The sequence below is a fragment of the Erpetoichthys calabaricus genome, chromosome 2, assembly GCF_900747795.2.
Source record: "Erpetoichthys calabaricus chromosome 2, fErpCal1.3, whole genome shotgun sequence".
Classification (NCBI taxonomy): Eukaryota; Metazoa; Chordata; class Cladistia; order Polypteriformes; family Polypteridae; genus Erpetoichthys; species Erpetoichthys calabaricus.
Genome location: NC_041395.2, coordinates 273,733,432 through 273,761,098, shown reverse-complemented (window position 1 = coordinate 273,761,098; position 27,667 = coordinate 273,733,432). Strand labels below are relative to the sequence as shown.

Genomic DNA, 27,667 nt, shown 5'->3' with positions numbered 1-27,667 from the left:
TATTGTTTAGTGTTAACCAGAAAATCTAATTTTAGATCAAATTGGAAGTGCAATACTGCACTTTGATCAAGTTGATGATACCAGCAGCCCCGCAACCTCCAAGATTTAATAAAAGTAAGATGGCTTGTCAGTTTTAACTATTAAGTCCCAAATGGTTAACATGTGGAACGTATAATTTCTGTTTTTTTTTTAAACCTGGATAGTGCATAACAAAGACAGCATCGCAAATACTTGTCATTTTAACAATCTTCTCAATTGGGGCAGAAAAAATAGCGCTACCATTGTGAATGGTGCAACTATTCTTAGGACAAACATGAAAGGATAAAATGATGGTGTTATCACTGTGGAAATGCACAGATGCATGCATTTTGACAAGCCTGCTTACCACTCTGTTAGACATGACACTCCTCATACTGAAGGTATTTTGTCTTTGCTCACTACACACTGTATGCTCTGTATACATTCTGTTCATTCATTCAAAACAAAAGGTATATGCATGGTGATGTTAGATCAAAATATTTAAATTACACTTTTTTTAAGCACCCTACCAAATGTACAGTCCCACTGACAGCCTCTTTATAACATGCAGGTATTTGAGTTCTGTGGGGCCTACTGCTCGACCATAAATTTTTTCCAACATTGTGTAATGATGATGTGTGAAGTAAACATTTGCCCTCACAGTATTGCATTAAAGTAGTATGCATTTTGTTTTTCAAGTTGCACTTTATGGACCACATCACCAAAAAAAGCTGTTCACCTGAAAGGTAATTCTACACTAACACATGCAAGCACCCATGGATATTATAACACTTTCATGTGCTGTGACATAAATTTTATTTATATAATTGGCATAACAAAGACCACATCAGAAAACCACTGCTAACTTGACATTTTGATAATTTCTCACTCAGGGCCAGAACCACTAGTGCTACCACGAACACCAGCTAAGTAGCTTCTGACTGATGTAGCCATTCTTAAGACAAAGAATATACTGATGTATGCATTTGGAAATTTTACTTTCGCTTTAGTTTAGTTGTCAATCAAAGCTTGTCATAGTAAGCCTTGTTATGTAATGTGGCTTTAACAGGTTACAGTAGGTCCAGACCATGGGGGAACCCAGCAGAACTTGCCTGATCAGAATGTGCTTGACAGTGAGTATTGTGTACACATAACACATAGTAGATACAGTAACCATCTCCTTGTACTTTCATAATTTTTGAAATATCCCTTGTTACATTACAGATTACTTCAGAACAACAATGACCATGGTGCAGAAGATACAGGAGGAGCATACCATCAAACTCTCTAACATCACACAGAAACTACGAAAATTAAAATGTGCCAAAATATAGTACACTATTACTAATATTACTATTTGAAATGGTTTTTAGTTAGTTGAACTTTCTTTATAAATAAGCATTTGCAAGAAAAGGGTTAGAAATGTTATTTTGACTTTTGATTAAATGTATATTGTTGTGTTTTATATTGTTCTGTTTTAGGGCTGAAGCTAAGTGCCGTTGGTTTATTATAAATAAATGCAGTAATTATTATAAAATAAAGGTTGACTTTCATTCAATTTAAATTTGTGCATTTTTTCATATGTACTAATGTAATTTATTTTACCAGATTGAAATTGTGTGTGTATTACTAATATAAAAATAATTGCATTAACAGATCACACTTTATAGTAGGTTTGGAACACAATAAAAGTGTAAGTTTAGCTATATTTTTAAGACAACCAAAGTTTATTTATAATGTGCTAATAATTACATTATAAATCTATTTTTTCAACTACAGTATCTCAAAGTCATGTATTATTCACTTAAAATGTAATTATAGTGGTCATGTAATAAAAAATGTATTTTAAATTTATTGTGTGACTTTTATGATAATGTACTTTTTAATGTACTATTTTGCAAATTCAAATTAATTAAAAGTATGACCTAACACTAATAATAACATTTTAAATGCATCTGTCAGCTGTTTCAAATACATTTATAATAAAAATAAAATGAAATAATATTGCATTTTAAATCTATTGTTATATATGCATATATTTTTTTAAAAGTACATATAAAGCAATACAGTTCAATTAGACTGAAGTATACTTAAAATAGTTCCACTTTAGTATGTTCAAGTAAATTTAACACAAAGTTGATCTTGTGTACAATTTGGTACAATTTAAATACATTTAGCATAGAATTAGTTGTTCAATTTAACACATTTGAAATATACTTAGCATTAGTCCTGGCCTATGTATATTTTTCATACTTTAGCACACTAGCATTTTTTCACCTGGGATGACATAATTGTTTGGAGGTCACAGAAACCAAGTAACAAAATATTTTGACACTAAACAGAAATTAGATGTATCATTTGGCCATGACACAGTGCACTATAGTACTAACATGAGACAGATACTCTTTGGGTTTTTTGTCATCAGTATTTATAAAACGTACTTGGTATTTCATGAGAGATCATTATGGACCTAACTCAAAAGGCAATAATGCAAATAGTTATAATATACAGTAAGTGGTGTAACCAAGGTGGTACTATACAATTTCATAAGTGATGGAATTACAGAAAGGACAGAATTAAAAACAAACACCACTAGCACTTTCTCTCTAATATATAAAAGGATAAGTCAATCATAGAGTCAAGATTTGGCTGGTCAATAAGAGACAATTCACTATATTCACAAAATAAAAAGTTGCATACAATGTACTGTTAGGCGTGTATACTTGATCACTTCAGTGCTGCAGACAGTTGCAGTTGTCAATTGTAGTCATTAGGACCAGATAAGAACCACTAAGCTTTATTAATAATATCACTGGTGATATTTAACAGTTCTTTGGTTTTCCACATAAACTAAAAAAAAGGTTTTACACGTACTTTAACAGTTCATCTGAACCGCTTGTAAAAGTCTTTCCCTAAAGTAGCCATTGTGTAAAAATAAAAATTAAATTGAAGGAAACTGAAAGCAGAAGGTAATGACACTGTTAAAAAATGCACATTAAACCCTTTTTTAAAAACTATCATAAGTGATGACATACTAATTTTTATCTAGCAAGCATGTGCACAAAACACTGAATAAACACTGCCATAATAGATCATTTTCTCGACAGTGATATCACTTTGGTTATCTAGCCCAGTCTAACTAAACGTTTACAACTTCTGCTGTGAAACGTAACAGGTTTCAATTTCCTTTTCATTGCTTTCAGCCCTCCTTCTCTCCAAACTTAAGTCAAGGAGACACAGTTTAGCTTTTAAACTGTCTTATGCATGACCTGTCAAAGGTGCAATGGTATGGGAGAACTACACATTTTCTTTCTGATTCTGCATACCAGTTAATACTGAAAAGTACAAAATATTAAATACTGAAAAAGACAAACATTTACAGTCTTTTAAAGACCTGATTTTGTGCTGTTATTTGAAAATATTTCAACAAACTGAAAATAATAGAGACAATGCATTACTAATATACCAAAGTGTAAAATTAGTATTTCTTTAACTATAAAATTCTGGATCAGTCTAATAATAATAATAATAATAATGTATGAAGGGTCTATTTTCTATTAATTCACCATTGTCATTATAGTATGACATTTTATAATTACCTTTACTCTGGCCAGATCATGGGGATTAAGAACAGATCCCTGGTAAAATTCCACCTGAGTAAAGTGCCGCTTAAATAAGGCTTCCAGCTCAAGATTAGGGGAAATACTGAAACGAAGCACAACAAAACAGCACTTCAACATTTTAGTCTTCTATGAGTGTAAGAATGTAATCTTAGAAAGTTAATGTTAAAATCACGTAAGTGTTTAATTTCAATAGAATATTAGTTTCTCACAGTTCCTTAGATTATGGTATAGTCTTTTACTCCCCATAGATAAAACTTTCTTACCTATAACTGTAAACAGAGGGTTAATCAAGTTAGTTAGAAAATAGTTTCAACTTCTAGAAGCATAGATTGTTGGATGACTGTTTGGTTAGTTTACAAATAGAACATTGGCATGCAGTTTTCTGAACGTTTTGATTGTCTCCTGATCTTTTTACAACCTTTAATGAACACAAGAACAATCGAAAGAATGACTGTATGACCAAATATAGAGAGAAATTAAGCAACATAAGTAAGCTTAAACAGAACTTTCTTTAAGCAACAACTTTTCTCTTCTTTTGCAATATAATTTTTTTCTCTATTTTTGTGTTTTCTTTTCGCTTTGAATTTTACTAAAATTTGTAAAATAAAGATACGTGGATTTTAGATTTATTTCAACATGCATCACACTATTGTTCTATGAAGTAAGCTAAAGCTGCAGAGCCTTAGAAATTTTGGATGAACGCTGCTACAATGAAAATCTTATCATAGATTTTAAATGAAATCTAATAAGGTGGCTGAGTTATATTGATAGTATACAATCAGATTGACACGAGGCCCCACATATTATTCAATGAACAGATTTATATTGTTCAGATGATTTCACTATGCATCAAATGATTTGATGCTTAATGAGTAAATGTGTCTCTTCCAAAAACAAACATTGTGTCACTAGAAGAAAATTATTAATGTGTATGTTTATTTGCATAGTGAAGTTCCTGATTTCAAAAACTGAAAAACAGAATCTTGCATCAGCAGGAGACATTAACAGAGATGGGGGTCTTTAAACTCAGTCCTGAGTCCCCTTAAGGCTGCATGGTTTCCTTTCCAATCAATGAGTTAATTTAATGTGTTTAATTAGTTGTCCTTTCACTGCTCCACTTACTCTGTAGTCAGGAGAACACAGTCCCACTGACTGTAACTAAACAAGATTTGGTCCTTAACTATCTTTCGGGCTAGCCCACCCACTTGCTCATCTGCCAAAACCCCATGACTCAACAGTATAACACTATCACTTCACCTTTAGATCTCTCCCTCTCTCACTGCTACTTTCATACCACTCTGGCCACAACGCATTGTCTTAGTTGAGCCCTAGCTCTAACTTACTTTCCAACTGAAAGCTACATTGGCTACTTTCAGGAAGTGGCCTTTAAATACTTTTTTACGGGACAATCCCTAGAATGTATGGTTGGAAACTCTTTCCATAATTCCTGAGTCTGTTTCCCATGAGATCCCTCCAGTGGCACTATGTATCCCTGTAAAACAGAGCCAACTTCTAACTAAAGTCCTACTTGGCTGTTCCAGTGCCCTCTTCTGTAAAATAAGTAGCAGGGGCATATCTGTTCCATGTGGGAACCTTCTGCTGCCTTCTAACACTCTAATCTATTAGACTGTTGTATTGGGGTGACTGTCAAAACTTAAATGCAATTTTATGAGGTACTTTAGGACTTTGGATAGGACTAAAGAAGCACATGTAAAGAGTAAGGGGACGCTACTGTGTGAAGACGTCCTTTGTTTTTCTTGGTGGTTGGCCCAGTTCAGCTCTTCTCACATAAAATGAGCAAGCTAAGATCTTTCTGTATGTCTAAGCAGTTGACAAAAAATGTTTGTGTCTATCAGTACTTTTTGTAATAAGATGGCGACATGGATAAGTAACAGTTAATGAGATATAAAAATGAAATAGGGTAATTATTTTCCTAGAAACCTAGATAAGGCAAGAGAGTCCATTTCTGGCAAGTATACAAATTGTGGAGAAGCTTGATGAGAACAACACTTTATACATATACTGTTGTGTACAGTGCACAGGCTTTACAATTTTGTCGTTTATTCAGATTTTTAATATTCTAGATTCTCATTGCTTTGTCCATGAGCCCTCAATTCTCATAAAACAGAACATTTTAAAATACCTGAATATTAGTGATAAATACTTACTTATGGAGAAAAACAATTTCTACATTGACATCATCCCTGTCCTTGTGTAGGAAGTCTTTAAGGAAGTTGGATACACTTTCAAGAGTAATATGACCACAAACCACTATATGCCTAGAAAAAAGTTAAAATGAACATTAAAAAATAATAAAAGTGAATTTTCAAATATTTACTAGAATGACACAATTTCAAATTAGTATCATAATAAAGATTTACTAGGAAATTATGTTTATATATAAGTCTTCAAATAAACATATTCAGTACTGTATATATGTTTACTTCTATAGATATATATATATATATATATATATATATATATATATATATATATATATATATATATATATATATATCAATTATACAGCATATATGCAGCATGTATTTAAACAATGTGTATGCCTTTACAGCCCTTGGCATTGAGCTTACAACTGGAAAATCATTTCATAATTCAACACTTTAAAGTACTGTATAAAGTGTAAAAACTGTGGAGCCCATACACCTGATTTTAAAGGACACTTGTAAATATAAACCCTCCAACAGTCACTAAAAAAATACACCTCAGCATAAAAAATGTAGCATTAAAAAAATAACAATTAAAAAGTCTTTCACTTTTTTAATTAAAGGAAATAGCTTGAACTTTAATTAGTTAGGTATCTATGAAACCATTTTATTACTCAAACATTGTACTTCACTGTATACATTTTAGAATTTAAAAAAGTTGCAAATACAAATTCTTGCACTTTTTCTGAACATTTTAGAAACTATAGTCTTGATTCATGAAACTAAAAATTATCTATCTGTAAGCATGATGTATAAAACCATAATCTTTACATAAAATAACATTCTCAGAAACACTTGATTCATTTCAGAGTCTTGGAGGGCAACAGCCTGTCCCAGATACAGTGGAAGCATGGCAGGAAACTGCTCTGGACAAAGCCGCAGTTCACTGAACACCATCATTTCTATTTACTAAAAATTCTAATTTCTTAAATGATTACTTCTTGAAAACATCAGTAAACATGATTACAAAGTATTTCTAAAATGTAAAAGAAAAGAATGGGTAGATTTATGTTATATGAAGTGAAGTTAAAAATTAAGCAGATTGGAAAATAAAGAAAATCATACTGAAATTTTGTGATTAGCACTTCTGCCTAACAGTTCTAGAGTCCTGAATTGAAATCTGAGCCCAGCCCCTGACATGTGGATTTTCCAGGGTCTCCTTGTGTTTTTTATTCTGGTTTTGTTCCCACAAAACGAACAATGTGTGCTGGGTAGCCTGGCAACTCTAAAGGAGCCAAGTGTGGGTGTGTAAGATAGTGCCCCATGGCTGACTGCTTGCCAGTCCAAAATTAGCTCTTGTCTTCTGCCAGATGCTACAGGCTCAGCATGATCCTAAAACTAAAATAAGTGGACTCACAACATTAATGTACGGATAGCTGGAGTCAGGTGAAAAGTACTGTAGTGAAATGGTAACAGTTTGAAATTATTTACATTGGGCCTGCAAATTAAACAATATTAAGCAGTTCTATTATAATTTCATACTATACTTGTATATGCTGTACAGCATTTAGTTGAATGAAGGGTTTATGTGATGACAATGAAATAGTTATAAAAGCTTGTCTGTAAGATATTATTTTGAATTATTTTGTGAACCAAAAACAGATTTTAATCAGTAATTAGTTTCTACAATACTCTGCTTTAAAAATAAATCAACATAATTTTTTTAATCCTATCAAAACTGATATAAACTACAATAAGTACTGTATATAGGAAACACCTAGTTACTATCAAGTTTTTTTCTGACAGTCTTTTTTCTGACAGAAATGTTTTCTACTGTACTTTTCAGACTACTCTTGTACACCTTCAACAACTCGGGGTATTATTTAAAATTCAACGAACCTGAAAAATAATGGGCTACTAATAGTACTTCTGCTTATAATCTTTCTATCCACCTAACGAAAATACTAATTTTAATAGGTAGAAGTAGGTACATTTTAACCATATGAATGATAAATGATGCATATTAAAATAAATTCTTATAAAATTATTTTCTTTCTGATAAAATACTTTACTGTAGTCAATTTCACATACTCGGTGTACCTTGGAAAAATAATTAACTTGTGTACTGGCAGACATTCATCAGGCTTTGACTAAATTAACTTATTAGAGTATACACAGAAAATAGTGCTGGAAATGAGGTATAAAAATCTGAAGACAGTACATATTCTATTAGAATAAATTAAGTACTATACTGTCTCCGTACTATAGATAAAGATGATGACATGAAAATAAGTATTAAAATATCACAATTCTATGTTTGTGTGTGTGTCACATAAAACCAGTTACTAGTTTATATGAAAAAGAGGCAAAATTTAGATGACATGAAATTGAGAATTTCTTAATTTTATCAAATCAGTTTTACCACTTGCATGATAAAAATACAGTAGGAAACTATGTACATGTGTTACTATTATTTTTATACTATGCAATTATTGTATATGTGCACATTTATTATGCATCAAAATATTGAATTCTATTCAACTCCTTAACATTAACTTATAACCACATACTGTTTAGTTATATTGCTAAATGAAAGAAAAAAATAAAACAAAAAAACACTCACTTATACAGCAGGCTAAAGGAACATACAGTTGTAAGAAAAGTATGTGAACCCTTTGCAATTACCCATTTTTCTGCATTAACCGGTCATAGATTAAGATTAAATCATATTTTAAGTTACAAATATAGACAAACACAATATGGTCAACATAATTGAGTGAACATCAGTCTGAGGAACTCTTTACGAACTAGTGTTACAGGACAACGATACAAAATTGATCATCACAAGCGAAGAGTTCAAAATACAAACTACTTGGTAACAGAACCTAACAGAAATTCACTAAACAAGAGACTCTTCAAACTCTTAAGCACATTGAGGGAGTCAGAAGTTCAAGTGGAGGTGGGCAGCTTGCTTCACTTGCTAGGAGTGACACATTGACCAGGAAGATAAATTACATCATCTTTATTAATGTTTATATTTCTCCCTCTGCAAATTAGGACTCAGTAATGAAAATGATGCATTCTGTCACCAACACTTTAATGATGACTAATTCTAAACCTACAGTTATAATATGGACAAATTTCTATCAGTTTGTTACTTGTTCCACTCAAAGAAATAATAAGTTGGACCTGCTGCATTCAACTGTTGAAGATGCCTTTAAATGTAAACTATTGGCCTCTTTGGGCATTAATCTTATTCCCAGCTACAAGCTTGTCATTAAATGGCAACCTGCTATCACAAAGATAGTGAGGAAATGATTTGTGAGACACACTGAGATAATATTGAGGGACTCAGACACTGCATCACAGGCTATATTAACTTGTTGACATGGTGGTACCCTCAAAGACAGTGTGTTGCTTTCCAAAGAACAAGCCCTAGATTACTAAGGAGCTAAAAGGTCTCCTAAATGAGAAAAAGAGAGTACAGTGATCCCTCGCTATATCGCGCTTCGCCTTTCGCGGCTTCACTCCATCGCGGATTTTATATGTAAGCATATTTAAATATATATCGCGGATTTTTCGCTGCTTCGCGGGTTTCTGCGGACAATGGGTCTTTTAATTTCTGGCACATGCTTCCTCAGTTGGTTTGCCCAGTTGATTTCATACAAGGGACGCTATTGGCAGATGGCTGAGAAGCTACCCAACTTACTTTCTCTCTCTCTCTCTCTCTCGCGCTGACGTAGGGGGGTGTGAGCAGGGGGGCTGTGTGCAGCTGCTTCCTGAAGGACATGCTGCACAGTGCTTCGCATACTTAAAAGCTCAAAGGGCACGTATTGATTTTTGACTTTGTTTTTCTGTGGCTCTCTCTCTGTCTCTTCCTGCTCCTGACAGAGGGGGTGTGAGCTGCCGCCTTCAACAGCTTTGTACCGGCGGTGCTTCGCATACTTAAAAGCCCTATTGATTTTTTTTTTTTGACTGCTTGCTTTGCACTCCTTTGAAAAGAAAGATATGTTTGCATTCTTTTAATTGTGAGACAGAACTGTCATCTCTGTCTTGTCATGGAGCACAGTTTAAACTTTTGAAAAAGAGACAAATGTTTGTTTGCAGTGTTTGAATAACGTTCCTGTCTCTCTACAACCTCCTGTGTTTCTGCGCAAATCTGTGACCCAAGCATGACATTCTAAAAATAACCATATAAACATATGGTTTCTACTTCGCGGATTTTCCTATTTCGCGGGTGGCTCTGGAACGCAACCCCCGCGATGGAGGAGGGATTACTGTATTCAAATCCAGTGATAAAGAGGCTCTGAAAGACATACAGCGTGTGCTAAAAAAAGCTGAGTGAAGGAAAGAAAACTTACAATGCTAAAATAGAAAACAAACTCACTCAGAATAACATGAAGTACAGTATGTCTGGAATGGACTGGGCGTAATTATGTAATCCAGGGCTCATGTGCTAGAAGGAGATGTGAACAAAGCTAATGCCCTGAACCAATTTCTTAATTATTCTTAATTTTTAATAGATTTTCCCTCCCATTGCCACCTTCTTCCAAGGACCAGTCTCTCCATACCATCCCTACTACACCAACAACTCCTACCACATCAATTGGAATAGCCAAGAATGAGCCCACCTCTGACTATCAGTGTGAGCTGTCCATAAATGAAGTCCAAATAAGGAGACAAATGAGGATGCAATAAACAGGAAAAGCTGCAGCACCAGATGGAGTAAGTCCTCGAGGTCTTAAGGCCTATGCTGACCAACTCTGTGGTGTCCTCTGTCACCTGTTCAGTTTGTCCCTAAGGCTTCAGAAATTGCTGCTGCTGCAGGAAACATCCTGCATAGTTCCTGTTTCAAAGAACCCAGGCGCCTCTTCTCCTAATGACTACAGACCAGTGGCACTTACGTCTCATGTGATGAAGACGTTTGAGAGGCTGGTCCTGGACTATAGGAGTCCTCTTGTAGTAGACCACCTGGACCCACTGCTGTTTGCCTATTGGACAAAGATTGGAGTGGAGGATGCAATTATCTATCTGTTCCATAAGGCTTATTCTCCCCTAGACAAAGCTGGCAGCACTGTCAGGATTATGTTTTTTGATTTCTCCAGCACCCTCAATACCATCCAGCCATCACTGTTAAGGGGTAAACTCAGAGATATGCAGGTGGATGAGCTTATGGTGTCCTAGATTATGGACTACCTGTTGGGTAGACTGTAGTTTGTGAGCATCAAGGAGTGTGTTTCTGAAATAGATGTGAGCAACACTGGAGTACCACAAGGAACAGTTCTCTCTCCTTTCCTCTTCACTCTGTACACCTCAGACAACAAGCTTACAAATATAACACCAGGTCATGTCACTTGCAGAAATTCTTAAGATGATTCTGCATGATGAGGTGTATTGGTAAAGGGAATGAGACAGAGTATACGAGTCAGATAGAGTTAATGACAAGCTGGACTGGTTCGAGACACAGAGAAACTATATAAGAAAGGGCAGAACAGGCTCTTTATCCTTTAATGTGGCATCCTTGACATCTTCTACAACTCTGTGATGGCCAGTGCAATTTTCTACACTGTGGTGTGCTGGGCTGGTAACATCAAGAGAGGCCCACCAAATCAACAAGCTAATTGAAAGGGCAAGCTCAGTTTTGGGATGCACTCTGTACTCCCTGTAGGTTGTAGCAAAGGAGAGAATTAAAACAAAACTGAGTGCCATTATGAACAATGCTGCACATCTTCTCTCTGACACACTAACACTGAGGACTTTCAGCCAACAAATTATTCTGCAAACGTGTGTCAAGAAACACTACTGGAGCTCTTTTATCCATCCCTCCATTATCCAACCCGCTATATCCTAACTACAGGGTCATGGGGGTCTGCTGGAACCAATCCCAGCCAACTCAGGGCACAAGGCAGGAAACAAACCCTGGGCAGGGCGCCAGCCCACCGCAGGAGCTCCTTTATAGCAATAGCAAATCATCTACTGTGATAGCCAAGTAAGAAGTTTTCCTTCTTTTTAGTTTTCTTGCTTTTTAGTCATTCTGGTGTGTATTCAGACCATAGTGTGTGTGTATATTTTTATTTATTTTTCAATATATTTATGTATTTATTTATGTATTTATTTATTTAAAGAACTTCTGTAAAAAGCTAAATTTCCCCCCTGGGGACAAATGATCTTCCATCTATTAATCTACTGCATCTAAAAAAAGAGTCTGGACTGAGATTTGATGCCACACAGAAGTGAACAATTTTTGATTGTAGAAATTCTGAGATCTCTTTTTTGAACAGCATGCTTCATATCAGCAGATGCTTCATGTGAATAGCAAACTCAAAATGTTTTGAGTCTTTTTATAGGACAAAGTAGCTCTAAACCACACTTCTGATCTGCTTTCATTGACTAAATTCCAGGTTGGCCAACCTCTGACTCCAGTCAGCTTTTGTTGAAGTCATTAGCCTAGGGGTTCACATACTTTTTTTAATCTATACCTACAAATGGTTCAATGACGTATTCAATATGTACGAGAACAACACAATAATTATATATTATAGTCTGAATTATACATAATAATTGTGTAGAAACCAGACACTGTTTGTTCATTATTGTAACTTAGATGATGATCACAGCTTAAATTGTTACATAAATATGGTCATTTATAAAGGGTTCACATACTTTTTGTTGCCACTGTATGTTTAACTTGCAATACTGATGATTTTTTCAATGTGGAGTGACACTGTACAGGTTTGATCTTTAGTACAGTTAAATTTTGCCTTTCTGAAATTTATGAGTGGTTATGTTGAGTTAAAATCTGTCTTTTTATAAGGCACCCTTCAACATATTGACAAACTCATAGTATTACCTAACTTTACAGACTTGCAGACATTTTCAATTACAGGGTCATAAACCATTACAATAATGAGAATGGAATTTTAGCGAACATATTTCAAAAATGTTAAAAGGCTTTGGATTCAGTCTACCCATCTATCTGTCTTTGTGTGTGGAACAAATATATCTGTTGTTAATTAATTTTGATTATTATTTCTACTTAAGAATGGTCTTACTATGTATGGTCTTTCTAAACATATTATCTAGTAAGCACTCTTTTTGATTAATTAATTTGGATATGTCTAACAAAGATAGCAAACATACTATTTTAGAGAAATAAACCAGGATTTGTCAAAAGCAAGCCAAGGTCAAAAATATCTTTTATTGGTGTGCCACTACAGTATCACATGTTGTGCATCGTCAAATGGCTAACAACAGAAGCCACAGCTGTAAACAACATGCTAGTGGTAAGGAAAACCACATACCAAACAGAGGTGACTATAAACAACAATGAACAAAATGGAACCCAAGCAATGTTTTTACAGTGAGGAATACAAAAATAGGAATAGAAATGCATGACATGCAAAATCCCTACAAATTAGACATAATTCCAATGCATTCCTAAAAGATATAGTTTTGTAGACATACTATTTTTTATTTTCCTTATTAAAGAAACAGCTAATGCTTTTTATCAAACTTAAAGGAATTCAGTCTACTCGATCTCTTCACAATATCTGACGAGCAAGCTTATTAAAGAACACAGATGAACCAAAACCCATCTTCTGTATTTTGTGTATGGAGGTTGCAATAGAAGGCAGTGGGCATTTGTGATTTTAGACAGATTTCACTCAATGAACAGTGGATAACCAGTTATATAAGTGTGGTAAGATGGGTGTAGGATTTTAAAATAAATAATGCCACCCTGAGAAGGTGCAGGCTCCAGAAGGGTGCGGATGCGTGTGAGTGTATTTCACTCCGTGGTTAATTGGAGAACTGGCTGACTGTGCCACATCCATGTATGAAGGTGTGCGGTTCAGTCAGACACCTCAATTATGCTGTTAAAAAATAAGCGGATAAAGAAGCCTGCATGGGACAGAAGGGGGGATCAAAAAGAGAGAAAGGAAAGGAAAGAAGGTTAAAGGAAGGGGAGAGAAAGGCAGGAGTGACAGAGAACCGGTGGAAGATGGTAGGAAGCAGGCACATGGGATGTTGAGCAATCAGGAAGCAGAAGCAGTCATTGTGCTCAGGGTGTGCTCTCACCAGGAGGAGCAAGCAATTGGCAGTGGTGGGAGGACAGCACACTCTCGCCGGAAGGAGCCAGCGATTGGCACTGGCAAAAGTGGGGCAGGGCTTGGTGGATCCCCGTGGAACATCGTGGGATTGGTGGTGGGGACACCTGCTAATATAAAAGGTTATTTGTTCCTGCTGGTGGACGTCTCCTTGGGCTGCAAGGACAAAATAGGGCAAGTTGAGGAGACATTAGTTTTAAAGGGAAACTAGGGCTCTGAATTGCAGAGGCCAATTTCCTGCCTGTGTGTTTTTAACGTGCACAGATGCATCTTTTTATGGATTATTTATTGCATTTTCGCACTGTACTTTGTTTTGAACACTATTTGTTTTTGATAGTTTTTAATAAAAGCAATGGAGCACTTTAGCACCTACCCCTTTGCTTTGTGTGTGAGTGTCCTCATCTGCCTGGCTCATCCCAGTTACATTACTAACGGTTGCAGGTTCAAGAGGCTTCCTCAATAGGGATGAGGAGCCAACCAGCACCGTCAAAGTAGCTAATAATCACTTCAGCTTCAGAGCTGTTTAATAGTAAGGCACTCCTGCAAATTAATTATTATAGTCTAATAGTACCTTGATTTTAAAGTTTAGAAATTTCAATTAAAAAACTAGAGACTTGCTTACTAGCTGTAGTTTTATATTAAGGGGAGGTGTATTCTAAATGAACCCATTCTCATGTGAAGTTACACACTATATTTATCATGAAGAGTCCTGGTAGACATCCTTGTGAGACCTCTAGCTCCAAGAAATCCACCATGGGGATCTCTAGGGAGATTTTTCTACCTCTCTTTCCACATACCTTTGTCATTGCCTTTAAGTACACAAGACTTTAAGAGCACTGCTAGGAAAAAATGAAATGTACAGTAATATTTAAGGTGTTTTGTATATAATACAGAAACTATAGATATAGGTAACAGAAAGAAGGTTACATCTAATAATATTAAATTATGTACCTACAGCTCATTTCTGCTATTTCTTTTCCTGAACTCTCATGTTACTATAAAAGACAGTTACTGAAAAAGTGATCTTACTCAGTTACATTTCTCTGAAACTCCTTCATTACCTAAAAAACACTAAACATTCTCAGCTGCTTTAAGAAGTACAGTCTCTGATGGGCTTTTCAAATAATAAGGTTCATGTCATTTCATGAGTGACAGATGTACTTAGAAGCAAAGCTAAAAATAAACATGCTCTCCAAAGCCTGGACATTAATGAGCAGTAGAGTAAGATCACCCTCTCCCCTATAATAATACACTAATAACTCCGTAGCCTTACTAATGTTAAGATCCATGTGGTTCCAATGTTTTAAGTTTCATTTATTCAATAAAAAGATGATGTATGTCTTTGTCTGCTCCGTGTGCTTGGTTTTGCATTAACTTGTTTTATATACAGTATTTAAGTGAACCTCTTCTTGTGTAGTGCTATAGTTAAAAGGCCCTGCAGCCTTTCCCAGCAGCATCAGATGCAAGACTGGGACCAAATATCCAAAAATACATTTGCTTCAGTGCCACAGCAATGATATATACAGTATCTTGGTAATTAGACACCTCTTTTTTCATCGCTCTCTATACAGGATATGCTCTGACTGCATCATAAAACTAGTATAAGGCTGGAACTAGGATGCAGGCTCTATCTTCCTCCACATTAGTAGTTTTCTTTTTTATGATAGGCAGCATGATGCTAACTAGAAAAAATATGGAGTTTCTGAATGGAACATTCCATGTGAGGTAGCTCAACTACTCAAAATAATATACGTAGTACAAGTGTATATCGGTGCACACATATGACCAATAGGCATTGCTGCATGTGATGACCTCATTTAGGAGATCATTACTTTGCCATTATATTATGGCAGTATCTGTACCATCCAGATGATGGGAACAAAGAGATAGTAATGAAAATAAACAACACATACATGCTCTGCTAATGCAATTCAAAGTTAAGTAGCATGTTTTATAATAAAAAGATGAAACAGCAGATTTAGTAACATTTGAAACATAAAGTAACTGAAATAATTAAAGGAAACACAGTGAATTGTAACCATATATATTTTTTTCTTTTATGGACCTCACCATAACAAGATTGTTCATACACCTAAATGTGTCTGGAGTTCTCAAACATTTCCAGTTTCTCTTTTATTTTTAAATATTTACTTTGTATTAAGACTATTTTTCAAACTTGCTGATTTAGTAGACCTGATTCCTGCTTTGGCCCAGTGCTCTTATGTATGACCATTACCATTTGTAACCACTTTCACATCTGTCAAGTGTCTTCAATTTCACAACCTTTACAAGAAATGCCACAGGCAGCTTTCATTCTACCTGATGGTTAGCTCTAACGAAAGATACATGAACATTGATGGGAAACCCAACCTAAGGTGAAACACATTTTTATCGAAGAATACCCCAAAATTGAATGTGAATGTGTATGTGCAAGACGGTGTTTTATAATGTACTGTTTAGAAAATACACTGTAAAGTTATATCTCTTCACAGGTGTTAAACCTTGACAGAACAAATATAATTCTGGCAATAGATATGTAAGGTTTATACAATTATTAATACTAAGTGGTGCTGCTTTTCTAAGATAGAAGAGCTTTATAATGTGTCACTACAGCAATCAATATCAGTGCCTAAAACAATTATGATACACAGAAAGCCAATACAAAAAAATGAAAAATCTAATTTAAGCAACCAATGTACTGCCTCAAACATTTCAAACATACTCATGCAGTAAAAATGGCCAAGTCAACCATTGCTAATGTATAATTTATGTCAAGAATGTACTAGAATTTTAAAAATATGGAATGTGTGTCCATGCCACACTTGAGCACTTTCATGTTACAACATAGATGGCTGTTCAACTCAAATGCCTTAAAGATTAAAGATTAAAAAAAAAAGAAGCAATGCTCGTATGGCTTGAATATTTAAAGTAAAAATAAGAAAATAATCACATATATTTGAACTTAGGTTAATGATTCTAGATGTTAGTTGCTTCCACATGCTTTTTTATACGTTAACAGTGGTAACATCAACAAAAAAAGGGCAGAAAAAAATAATAGTGGTACTTGCAAGAAACTTAAATTCTGTGATTTCTTTTCATTCTATATTTAAATAATATTTTTTAAATATAATATGATATAAAATATTTTAAAATAGATATACCAGTACAAACAATAAGTTAAAATATAATAGTAATACTCTCATAAATGTGGAAATCATGCAGTAACAGGTTGTGAGCTTTCAACCAAATTAAGAGCTTTGCGGCTTTTAAATAACTCAAGAGACTTCACATGCACCAAACATTCACCGAGAAAAATGTCAAATATGTGTAATAAGATTTAAACTTAAAAATGAATATTTCCCAAATAATATTAAAAACGATTGATCATAAATAAAGTGGTATAATTAATAAACTTATTCTCACAAAAGAAAAAGTATCCTTCAATTTGAAAAACATAAAATAACGTAAAAAATAAAATAACCCAGTTACTGGGCAATCCAAATGCACCATTTTTTCCTCAGGTTTCTGGTGACAGGGCAAGCAAAACAAAAAAATAAATAAAAGCATTTCTTCTGGTTGTGAATGACAAAATGCACAATTAATACCTTTATCTGGAAACACTGCACTTACAACTAATTGGAAAATTTTATGAAGAATGTTATATTGATTTTCAAAGACCTTTGGTAACAAAGGATAATTCTTAGCATTTAACAAAGTTTTCTGACAATTAATTTTATCTTTTACAAAGGCCCTTTATAAATGCTATGCTCTTGGATTAATCCGATTTAATAAAGCCATAGAAATCCTAACACATTTATTATTGCATTTAAAATAAACATAACATTGTTATCAACCCAAGCATCAAAAGAGACTTATTTTTATACAAAAATATGTCTATCAAGTCAATATATTTGGTAAAAAAATATGTAAACAACAAAATCCTGAAATGCACTCACTAAACTGCTACAACTTGTAGCTTAAATCCTATAAAATGAGCTTTAGTGTTTACCAGGAAAGTTCTAAGATAGCAAAGTTAAAATGTTGTCTAGTATTTAAATCATTAGTAAAAGACACATGTTCTTTTCTATTTATAGCAATCTATTCCTTTGTGGATTACTTAATAATAAGCATATGGATTTACTGTATATCCTATTTAATCTGGCTTCTAATTACTATTATTGGATCTTTTGGTTGTTGGTTAGGGTGAATGATGCTGTAAATTAGTTCATTTGTACCATGTGAAGAATGACCAACTGTTGCCCTGTCTTCTCTTGTTCAAGATTTTCTTGCCTTTCTTTTCTGGAAGCTGGAATATAGATTCCACATTTCAATTTAACCAAAACAAAATGCATCTAATGTTATCTAGAAAGCCAGTGGATTTTATTTCTCTTTGATTCAAGTGTGTGAAGACCAGTCTAAATCATTCTGGCTAAAACAGAAGACAATGCAGAGAGTGCTTGGATTGCTACTTTGGCAAAAACAGCTTTTCTAATTTGTAAGTAATTTATTCTTTTAAATATAGTTTCAATAACTGGCTAATAAAAATTGTTAAAATTATGTTCCAATATTTTTGAAGGCCCCTGTCAGTCACAGGCCCTTGGAATTATCGTAATGTTTTTCCTGAGTTATGTTGCCCCTGGGTACATGGTACAGTTAATACTCAAGTATTCCCTGTTATTTGGCAAGAAATTAAGTGGAGTATTCGTTATGCCAACATGCTTACCCCATTACAAAACCTGGCAAAGTTGACTGATTTAAGGCTTCATATTTGATAGCTGTAATATTTTAAAAAAATTTTTTGCATATAGTACTATTTTGTGCACATGAAACTCCATTATTAATACTGTAAGAGGAGGAGCACTCCATGGCTGGTGCATTCTGGATGGAGCTGTGTAGGATACTCAGTTCAGCAGTGTAAACGCCACAGGTGGCTAGGCTGGAAACCTTGAGGTGGTAGGTTCAGGTTTAAAATGCTACCAACCTATAGTGGGTGTAGAATAGACTAATTACAAAATGAATTATTCAAAGTTTCATTCTGATTTCACATGTCAATGGGGCCTACTGTATGTGCTATGTACATATATCACACATAGAGTCATCAGTCAGTCAGTCATTATCCAACCCGCTATATCCTAACACAGGGTCACGGGGGTCTGCTGGAGCCAATCTCAGCCAACACAAGGCGCAGGGCAGGAAACAAACCCCAGGCAGGGCACCAACCCATCGCAGGGCACACACACACACACACATGCACACACACACCAAGCACACACTAGGGAAATACTACTCCAAGAACAGAGGGGATATTATCATAAACATCCTCTCTTTTTCATCAGCACTTCGGAGGCTCGCCAGCTAGATAACTAGTGACCACATTTTTGCATCCACCCATGAAGCCTCACCCCTTCGGGGTCGATGCTATAAAGACCTTGAAGCAACAAGAAGTTGGTGTTCATTTAAAATCAACAGATGAGGAAGTTGGAGCTTACCCTTAGGAGCATCTTTTCTTTTGATGGGAGCATGCCATATTTTTGCATCCCGAGTACCTCAACCGTTTTTCGTGCTGACCTATCTTGTTTCTCTTCTCTATACATATATATATATACAGTATATATATATATATATATATATATATATATATATATATATATATACATACATACATACATATACACATATGACTTATTCAGTGAACAGCGCCGAGTTGGCATTGCAGCGCCTGAAAGACGTATCCATCGCTGAGGACGAGGTCATGGTCTCGTTTGATGTTGTGTCGCTATATACCATGATTCCGATTAATCTGGCCACAGAATCACTACTAATGAGACTGAATATTGACCCCACCATAGAGACAAAAACTAAGCTGTCCACTAAAGAGATAATGCACCTAATATCACTTTGCCAGAAAACTCACTTTCATTTCAACGGAAAATACTACATTCAAAAAGAAGGCATGCCAATGGGATCACCGTTATCAGGACTTCTAGTGGAACCAGTAATGCAGTGGCTCTATCCCAGTTCACACCCAAAATTTGGATACGCTACGTAGACGACACATTCGTCATATTAAAAAATGGCCAGCTGAACAAGTTCTACAACCACATCAACACAATATTCCCTGCAATCTAATTCACCATGGAAAAAGAAACAAACCGACGCATCAATTTCCTGGACATCTCCACTGAAAGAAGTAACGACGCCACCCTGATTACAAGTGTTTACCGTAAGGAATGCTATTCAGACATGATATTACACTTCACCACCAATCACCCAGCATCTCATAAACGGAGCTGTATTAAAACTTTATTCAGAAGAGTTCACACCCATTGTAATAGGAAGGAGGCAAAAATGAACAAAAGACGCTATCTTTTCCATCTTTTCACTTCAAACGGATACCCAAAGACATTCATTAAACAATGCCTACACAGGAGATGCCAGAGAACCCAGCAAACAATTGACTCCAATCTGACCCCCCATCCCACCTGGCTCACACTTCCTTATCATCACAGAGTGTCAGAAGGTGCATAGCACGTATCCTGTCCAAATCAGCCATCAGAATAGCACACAAGCCTTCGAACAATCCGCGCACTGTTCTTTTTACAGTGATCCCTCGCTATATCGCGCTTCGCCTTTCGCGGCTTCACTCCATCGCGGATTTTATATGTAAGCATATTTAAATATATATTGCGGATTTTTCGCTGCTTCGCGGGTTTCTGCGGACAATGGGTCTTTTAATTTCTGGTACATGCTTCCTCAGTTGGTTTGCCCAGTTGATTTCATACAAGGGACACTATTGGCAGATGGCTGAGAAGCTACCCAACTTACTTTCTCTCTCTCTCTCTCTCTTGCACTGACGTAGGGGGGTGTGAGCAGGGGGGCTGTTCGCACACCTAGACGATAGGGACGTTGCTACCTTCTGTGTGCAGCTGCTTTCTGAAGGACATGCTGCACGGTGCTTCGCATACTTAAAAGCTCGAAGGGCACGTATTGATTTTTGCTTGAAAAACAAACTCTCTCTCTCTCTCTCTCTATTTGTCTGCTCCTGACGGAGGGGGTGTGAGCTGCCGCCTTCAACAGCTTTGTGCCGTGGTGCTTCGCATACTTAAGCCAAACAGCCCTATTGATTTGTTTGCTTTTGTCTCTCTCTATCTCTGTGACATGATCTGCTCCTGACACGCACTCCTTTGAAGAGGAAAATATGTTTGCATTCTTTTAATTATGAGACTGAACTGTCATCTCTGTCTTGTCATGGAGCACAGTTTAAACTTTTGAAAAAGAGACAAATGTTTGTTTGCAGTGTTTGAATAACGTTCCTGTCTCTCTACAACCTCCTGTGTTTCTGCGCAAATCTGTGACCCAAGCATGACAATATAAAAATAACCATATAAACATATGGTTTCTACTTCGCGGATTTTCTTATTTCGCGGGTGGCTCTGGAACGCAACCCCCGCGATGGAGGAGGGATTACTGTAATGCCAAAAACAAGAAATCGGCAGCAGAAACACAAAACACAGTTTATAGCATTCCATGCAGTTCTTGCCCAGTGGTATACATAGGACAAACTTCAAAAAGAAACTCAAAACGTATACAGGAGCATCACAACACCGTCAGAAGAAAGGACTCATGATCACTGATTTATACGCATACAAAATCAACTGGACATACATTTAACTGGGACAATGTACAAGTAAGATTTAAGGCCTGTACTAAAAATACCAGAGAGCTGGCCGAATCTTGGCTATCAAACGAAAACGCCATTAACAGACAACTGGACATAAACCCAGCATATGCAAACTTAAGAAGAACATCCTCATAATAAATAAAACCTTACGACCAATACCCCTCCCAACCCCACTTCATTACCCCCACCCCCACCTTATTTTGCTATATATTGCCTTTGATTCTTGTATGTTTGATCATTATCCTCTGATGACGGCTCCTGGCAGGAGCTGAAAGCTGAGGAATAAAAACTACTTCATGATACATGATTCATTTTCTCCCTTTGTGGATCTCCAGCTACAAATATGCAAACCGTATCACAGACCTTCGCTTCCATATATATATATATAGTGTATATAAAATATATATATATATAAAATTATTGAGGCTTTGACTTTACACAGTTCACCAATGTTGTAGCAGAAAATGAATTAATGTAATTGTAAAACCAGCACACAGCATGCCAAATTCATTTTCTCTACCAAGTTTAATAATGTAAAAATTGATTTTATTAAAATGCTGTCCAAGCATATCTAAAATTTTAAAACAAATGGTCTTACAAAACATGACAATAAAATAGCATGTATTAAAAATAGAACTCTGTATTACAGCTGCAAGATGATTTTTCAAAAGACAATAAATAATATGAATTAATTAAAAGGTCATGTCAAAATAGCATAGTCATGTTAATACATGTTCATATATACCGTGGAGAATTGTTACAATTAACATTCTTAACCAAAGCAAGCAAAAAAATAGGAAAACTGATATGATAACGTGCAGACGGTGACATGCAAAAAGCTTTCATGATTAAAATGTGAAGTAAAGAGCACCCAAGACTTCAGCTCCAACATCAGAATCACAGAAGAAGGCACACCATTTTTCACTGCTCTAATCCTTACACTATAAACAATTTTTACACATATCTAATGAGAAGATCTTAAGGCATTATTAACGTGCCCACAATATGTTTACTATATTTATCAAAGGTTGCTATTATCCAGCCACTGCCTCACAAAGTTTCTCTTTTTTTGCATTTTTTTCAAGTTCATGTTCACTTCAAATTCATTATCTGCAAATATTGCTTCATAAATTATTACTTTGATGACTGACTACTGTTTATTGCGGATTAAAACTAAAGCTGTCATGGGAAGATGTATCAGAAGAGTGAATGACAAATGCAAGAATTCATTTATTACATATTAGTTACCAAACTTTCTACTGAAGGTGGTATGATTCTAGTGATTTCTTCAAAGCAAGTTATTACTATTAATAAAACATACTATTTATTTGATAACATTGAATGGAGAGCTCTCTGGATTATAATATGCCACTTTGATTTATGAATGGATTTTTAAAATGTACAAATAAGAAAACCCTATAGATCATCAATTTGCTGTCCAAGCATATCTAAAATTTTAAAACAAATGGTCTTACAAAACATAAAACTTGATTTTTAATCCATTTAGCTTTGTACCTCCTTAATGCAATTCATGGAAAGCCAGAGGCTATTCTTGCAGCAGGAACAATCCCTGGACAGGATTACCAGTCCATCAATGAGAAAATCACTTATTTACCTATACTCTTGATGTCTATTTAAAGTCACCAATTAACCAAATTATTCTTAAGATGTGAGAAGATAATGAGATAGCCAGAAAACATACAACACGGAGGACTGATACACTTTAGTCTGGAGCAGTATTACTGAGGAATGCACACTTTAGCACATTTCAAATTCCTGGGCTTTTGTATGATAACTTGTCCAGTACCAACCAGCACAAGAATACATGACTACTTTACACTCTGGTTCTGAATATATACAGCAAAATAAAATGAACCTAATAAGAACACATGTGAACTCAAACATGCGGCCTATTTTTAATTGTTGACTGCTTACAAAAACTGTAATTGAAACTCAAGCTATTTACCCAAAGTAATAGTGCAGTTACACACCATTTATGCAATTCTTGGCAAAAACATAAAATGTTTTCTCTAAAATTAATGTCCCATTATAAATGTGATGTGCAAAGAGCTGGTCTGTGGCAATATTTTTGTGTGCAAAAGATAACAAAGAAATCTTGAAGAAAGCATGTTTTGTTCGAACACTGTTTCAAACACTTAAAAAAAGTGCACGTAAAAATATAGAAACTTTGGGGTGCTAGTGACCCGATACCTATTAGGCAAATAAATGCTCATAACAAAGAAATTTTGGCCTTTTTTAGGTAGTTAATTTTTGTGGAAAAAAGTTCAAAGTATATGTTGGGAGGCATCCATGAACACTGTATCACTGTCTATGATCTCACTATCAGGAAACTTTACCTGTAAACATTTACTGCATCTTTGCCATGACTTGTATGAAAAATGTTTGTCCATCACATTTAACACCCAGAGGATTTTAGATTTCATACTTTTAGTCACATATGAAATCAAACATGACAATATCACAGAAGTATCATTAGCCTGACTAGAGTTCTCACTAGAACTACTGCTAGTGTTCAGTCGAAACATGTTATGAATCAAAGAGTGCTGCTTAGCATTACTGAGCATGCTCACAATGCAGTTATGTCATGTTTTCTCATGTTTGTTAACACACCCATAGAACTGTGCTGCCTGAGTTTACTGCAGGTTGTTTGAAATTTTGTGTGGCGTTTTTCATCATTTTTCTAGAGTGTTTTAAGTGTTTGATGGAGTCTTTTAATAGATTTCCTGCTTTTTGTGACCTGATAATTTGCTCTTCAGTGGAAGCTGATCTTGTCTGCTCTTTCTCTCTGGTTTTGCAATTGTTTCATGCTTTTTTTCTCATCTTTGTAACTTGCTATGATTTAAATGATCTAATCCAGCTTCTTTTTTAGTTTTTGTGCTTTTGTTTGTCTAAACCAAATAGTCAAAGCCCAATTAAAACTGATTTGCTGCATACAGTTATCTTTATGTTTTCTTATGTGTCGTTACTGCGTTTGTCAAGGATTTCTAATAATTATGTATACATAAAAAAATCAATAATCTCAGGGTCTTTCTTTCAAATAAGCAAACACTTAGGTGAATTTTGCCAGTAACATTAACTTTTTTAGATTGATGCTTATATGCATTGTTAGTTAATGACATTCTTGCACACAATTAATTTCCTCTTTATTTTGTGGGGTTTTAATGAAGTGGCTACTGAGTCCATGTGTTCATTTCTGGAGTCTTTTTCTAATGTTACCAAGAAGCTTACATTGATGCTTACTTACTTCTTAATAACGCATTTTACTCTACCAAGTTCTGCTACCCAGCAGTCAATGTTTATGGATCATTAGTAAAAATCTCTTTTATTAAAATTTGACACGAGTTCCTGATTAAGGAAACAATTCTGTCAATGTGTCCTAACTGAATGTTTTCAAGTTCGTCAGACAAATTAATAAAAATAAGAATATGAATTACTTAGAGTCATTTTCCTATCAAAAAATGACCCTTCATTTCTTTTAGCTGTTAAAGTTGCAGGAACTGTGCGCGGTACTATTTTTCGATAGGGTACCACAGATCAACAGACATAACTATCGTTTAGTGCTATAGTAGTACAATTTGACAACGCATCACCAATTGAAAGAACACCAGCTAATCCACTGGCACTTGAACAACTCACAGGAGCAGCCGTCAGATGAGACGATTGCCTTGCTAAAAGTCCAATACAAAAAAGTTATGGCATTTCAAAGACCCACCTATATTCCTGTATATTATTCCCATATTTCCAGGGACTATTAATGCAAAATGTGAGGGTTTTATTGTTGAAATACCAGAGGTTTTATCTAATGATATGTGTCATTATTGGAATTCACTTTAAAAATTTCCATGACTTTTAAGTGCCATTTAAATTTTTTTTGGATTTCAAGGCCATTTCAGTTCATGACTTTGGCTTGTTGTTTTCCATGACTTTCCAGGACCCATATAATCCCGGGACACAGCTCTAGTTCTTAACAAGCTTGGTTGGTTACACAGTAAGGTATCAAAATGTTTTCTTGAAGAGCAAATGTTTTGCTTATACATAAAACAGCGCATGAATGTTGACCTGGTAAGGACTTCAATGCTTGTTTAATATTTTTTTAGCTCAAATCTGTATATAAAACACCAATGAAGAACAGCACTGACTAAAGAAAGTAGAACTAATTTTTCCCAATTAGTAAGAACAAAACTAACTCCCCCAAATTGTTTGTTCAATTTATAATTAAAAATTACCCTCAATAATTTACGTGAACAGCCTTTTCCATTATTTATTAACTTTTCATACATAGCAATTGTTTATAAGTGAGCTTTCTGATGCTGTCCAGAAAAAGTTAATTCTTCATAGTCAGGAAACGGGTGAGTGCTGGCACAACAGTTCTGATTACAGATTTCTGTAAGTTGAGACATGTCCAAAAATGTGACTTCATTCGCAACATTGTAGAAAGTGTATTCACATATAACAAACAGTCAATACAAGGAGTGGCAGCAAACTGAATTTTTGTGTTAATCCCACTAACATTTATTTTGTGTGCAGTTCATGTCATCTTTTAATTTTCTGATTTTCAGATCAATAACGCATTGACTCTTGATTGATTTCACCCCCTCTGCTTTTCCATGCCCAAACTGCTAATTATCTGTCCTTTGCAGTTCCTGGCCATGGAGTGTGAGTGAACAATAAACAATTAGAACGATTCATGAGGCTTCGTAAAATTTTCTAATAAATTCATTTGACTAACACCTAAATTACAAGCCATTATATATAATGCGACATTAAACATCCATTAAACGTTGACATATGGAGGAATGACCGACACAAATTATTTGTGATTGCACGTAAGTAACACCTAAAAGATTGTCCAAGCCACATTTCCAAGACAGGCAAGCTGCAGAGCCCTTGGGAGCAAGTCTCACTGTCTCACTTGAATTAACCTAGTCTTACAATTGAGGCATAATTGCTTTCACAATGCAAGGTGTTTGTTGATAACTCAAGACAGGTTAAAGCAAACCTCAAATACACATGCACTCATGATATTTAGGCTGGTCGTCAAGAACATCGGTCATGGCTCAAGAAGATACAGAAGACGGTATAACATCAACAAGCTGACAGCCTTTGAATTTAAGTATAAAGCTGATGGGATGTTTGGTATATTAGGGAATAGCTTGGAAAAGAAAAGGACATGACATACACACCATCCTGTTATTTGGTGTTTTGTTTAATTTATGTTACAATATTGCCTCGCAGTTAGGAGATCTGGGTTAGCTTCCCGGGTCCTCCCTGCGTGGAGTTTGCATGTTCTCCCCGTGTCTGCGTGGGTTTCCTCCGGGCGCTCCGGTTTCCTCCCACAGTCCAAAGACATGCAGGTTAGGTGGACTGGCGATTCTAAATTGGCCCTAGTGCGTGCTTGGTGTGTGGGTGTGTTTGTGTGTGTCCTGCGGTCAGTGGCATAGCGTAGTGGGGGCGGCAGGGGTGGCCCGCCCCGGGCGGCACTTTCAGGGGTCGGCAAAATTTCACAATAAATAATAATAATATCTTGTAAAAATTTGAACCAGGCTACTGCCTGCGGTGGGTTGGCACCCTTCCCAGGATTGTTTCCTGTCTTGTGCCCTGTGTTGGATGGGATTGGCTCCAGCACACCCCTGTGACCCTGTGTTCGGATTCAGCGGGTTGGAAAATGGATGGACGGATGTTACAATATTAAAAAAAAAAAATCGACAAGCACAGGCCTTTCACCCCATTGAGCTTTCCAATTCTATTCACCTAGGTTTTCCAAAATAACATTGATTATATCAAAAGAACATATAACTAAAAGAAAGTAGTGTTTTTTTCAGCAGCTAAACAAGAAGTAAAATGTGAGTTGTACAAATGGTACAAATATGTTATATATAACACAAAAAGAAAATACATCCACTATAAAAAATGAGAGAGGCTGTGTGGCAATCTATATCAGACTGGTTAAATGCCTCTCTACATTGTGGTTCTGATTCTATGCATTACATAATTCATTTTAATGATGCTAAACAAATTTTAAAAATTCTTTTGAATTCCCTGCCTGACTGTAAA

The 27,667-nt window shown here is 35.4% G+C and overlaps 1 protein-coding gene across 15 annotated transcripts in view; it reads right to left on the bottom strand.

The window, feature by feature from the left end:
• kcnma1a (potassium large conductance calcium-activated channel, subfamily M, alpha member 1a) overlaps positions 1 to 27,667 on the bottom strand; it is a 733,327-nt gene that overhangs the window by 177,630 nt on the left and 528,030 nt on the right. For all 15 annotated transcript variants that reach the window (XM_051923733.1, XM_051923735.1, XM_051923728.1 and 12 more), the window contains exons 10-11: positions 5,810 to 5,920; positions 3,618 to 3,723 (exon numbers count right to left, since the gene is read on the bottom strand). In XM_051923733.1, coding sequence (XP_051779693.1) covers positions 3,618 to 3,723; positions 5,810 to 5,920 — 217 coding nt within the window. The remainder of the gene's footprint in view (positions 1 to 3,617; positions 3,724 to 5,809; positions 5,921 to 27,667) is intronic.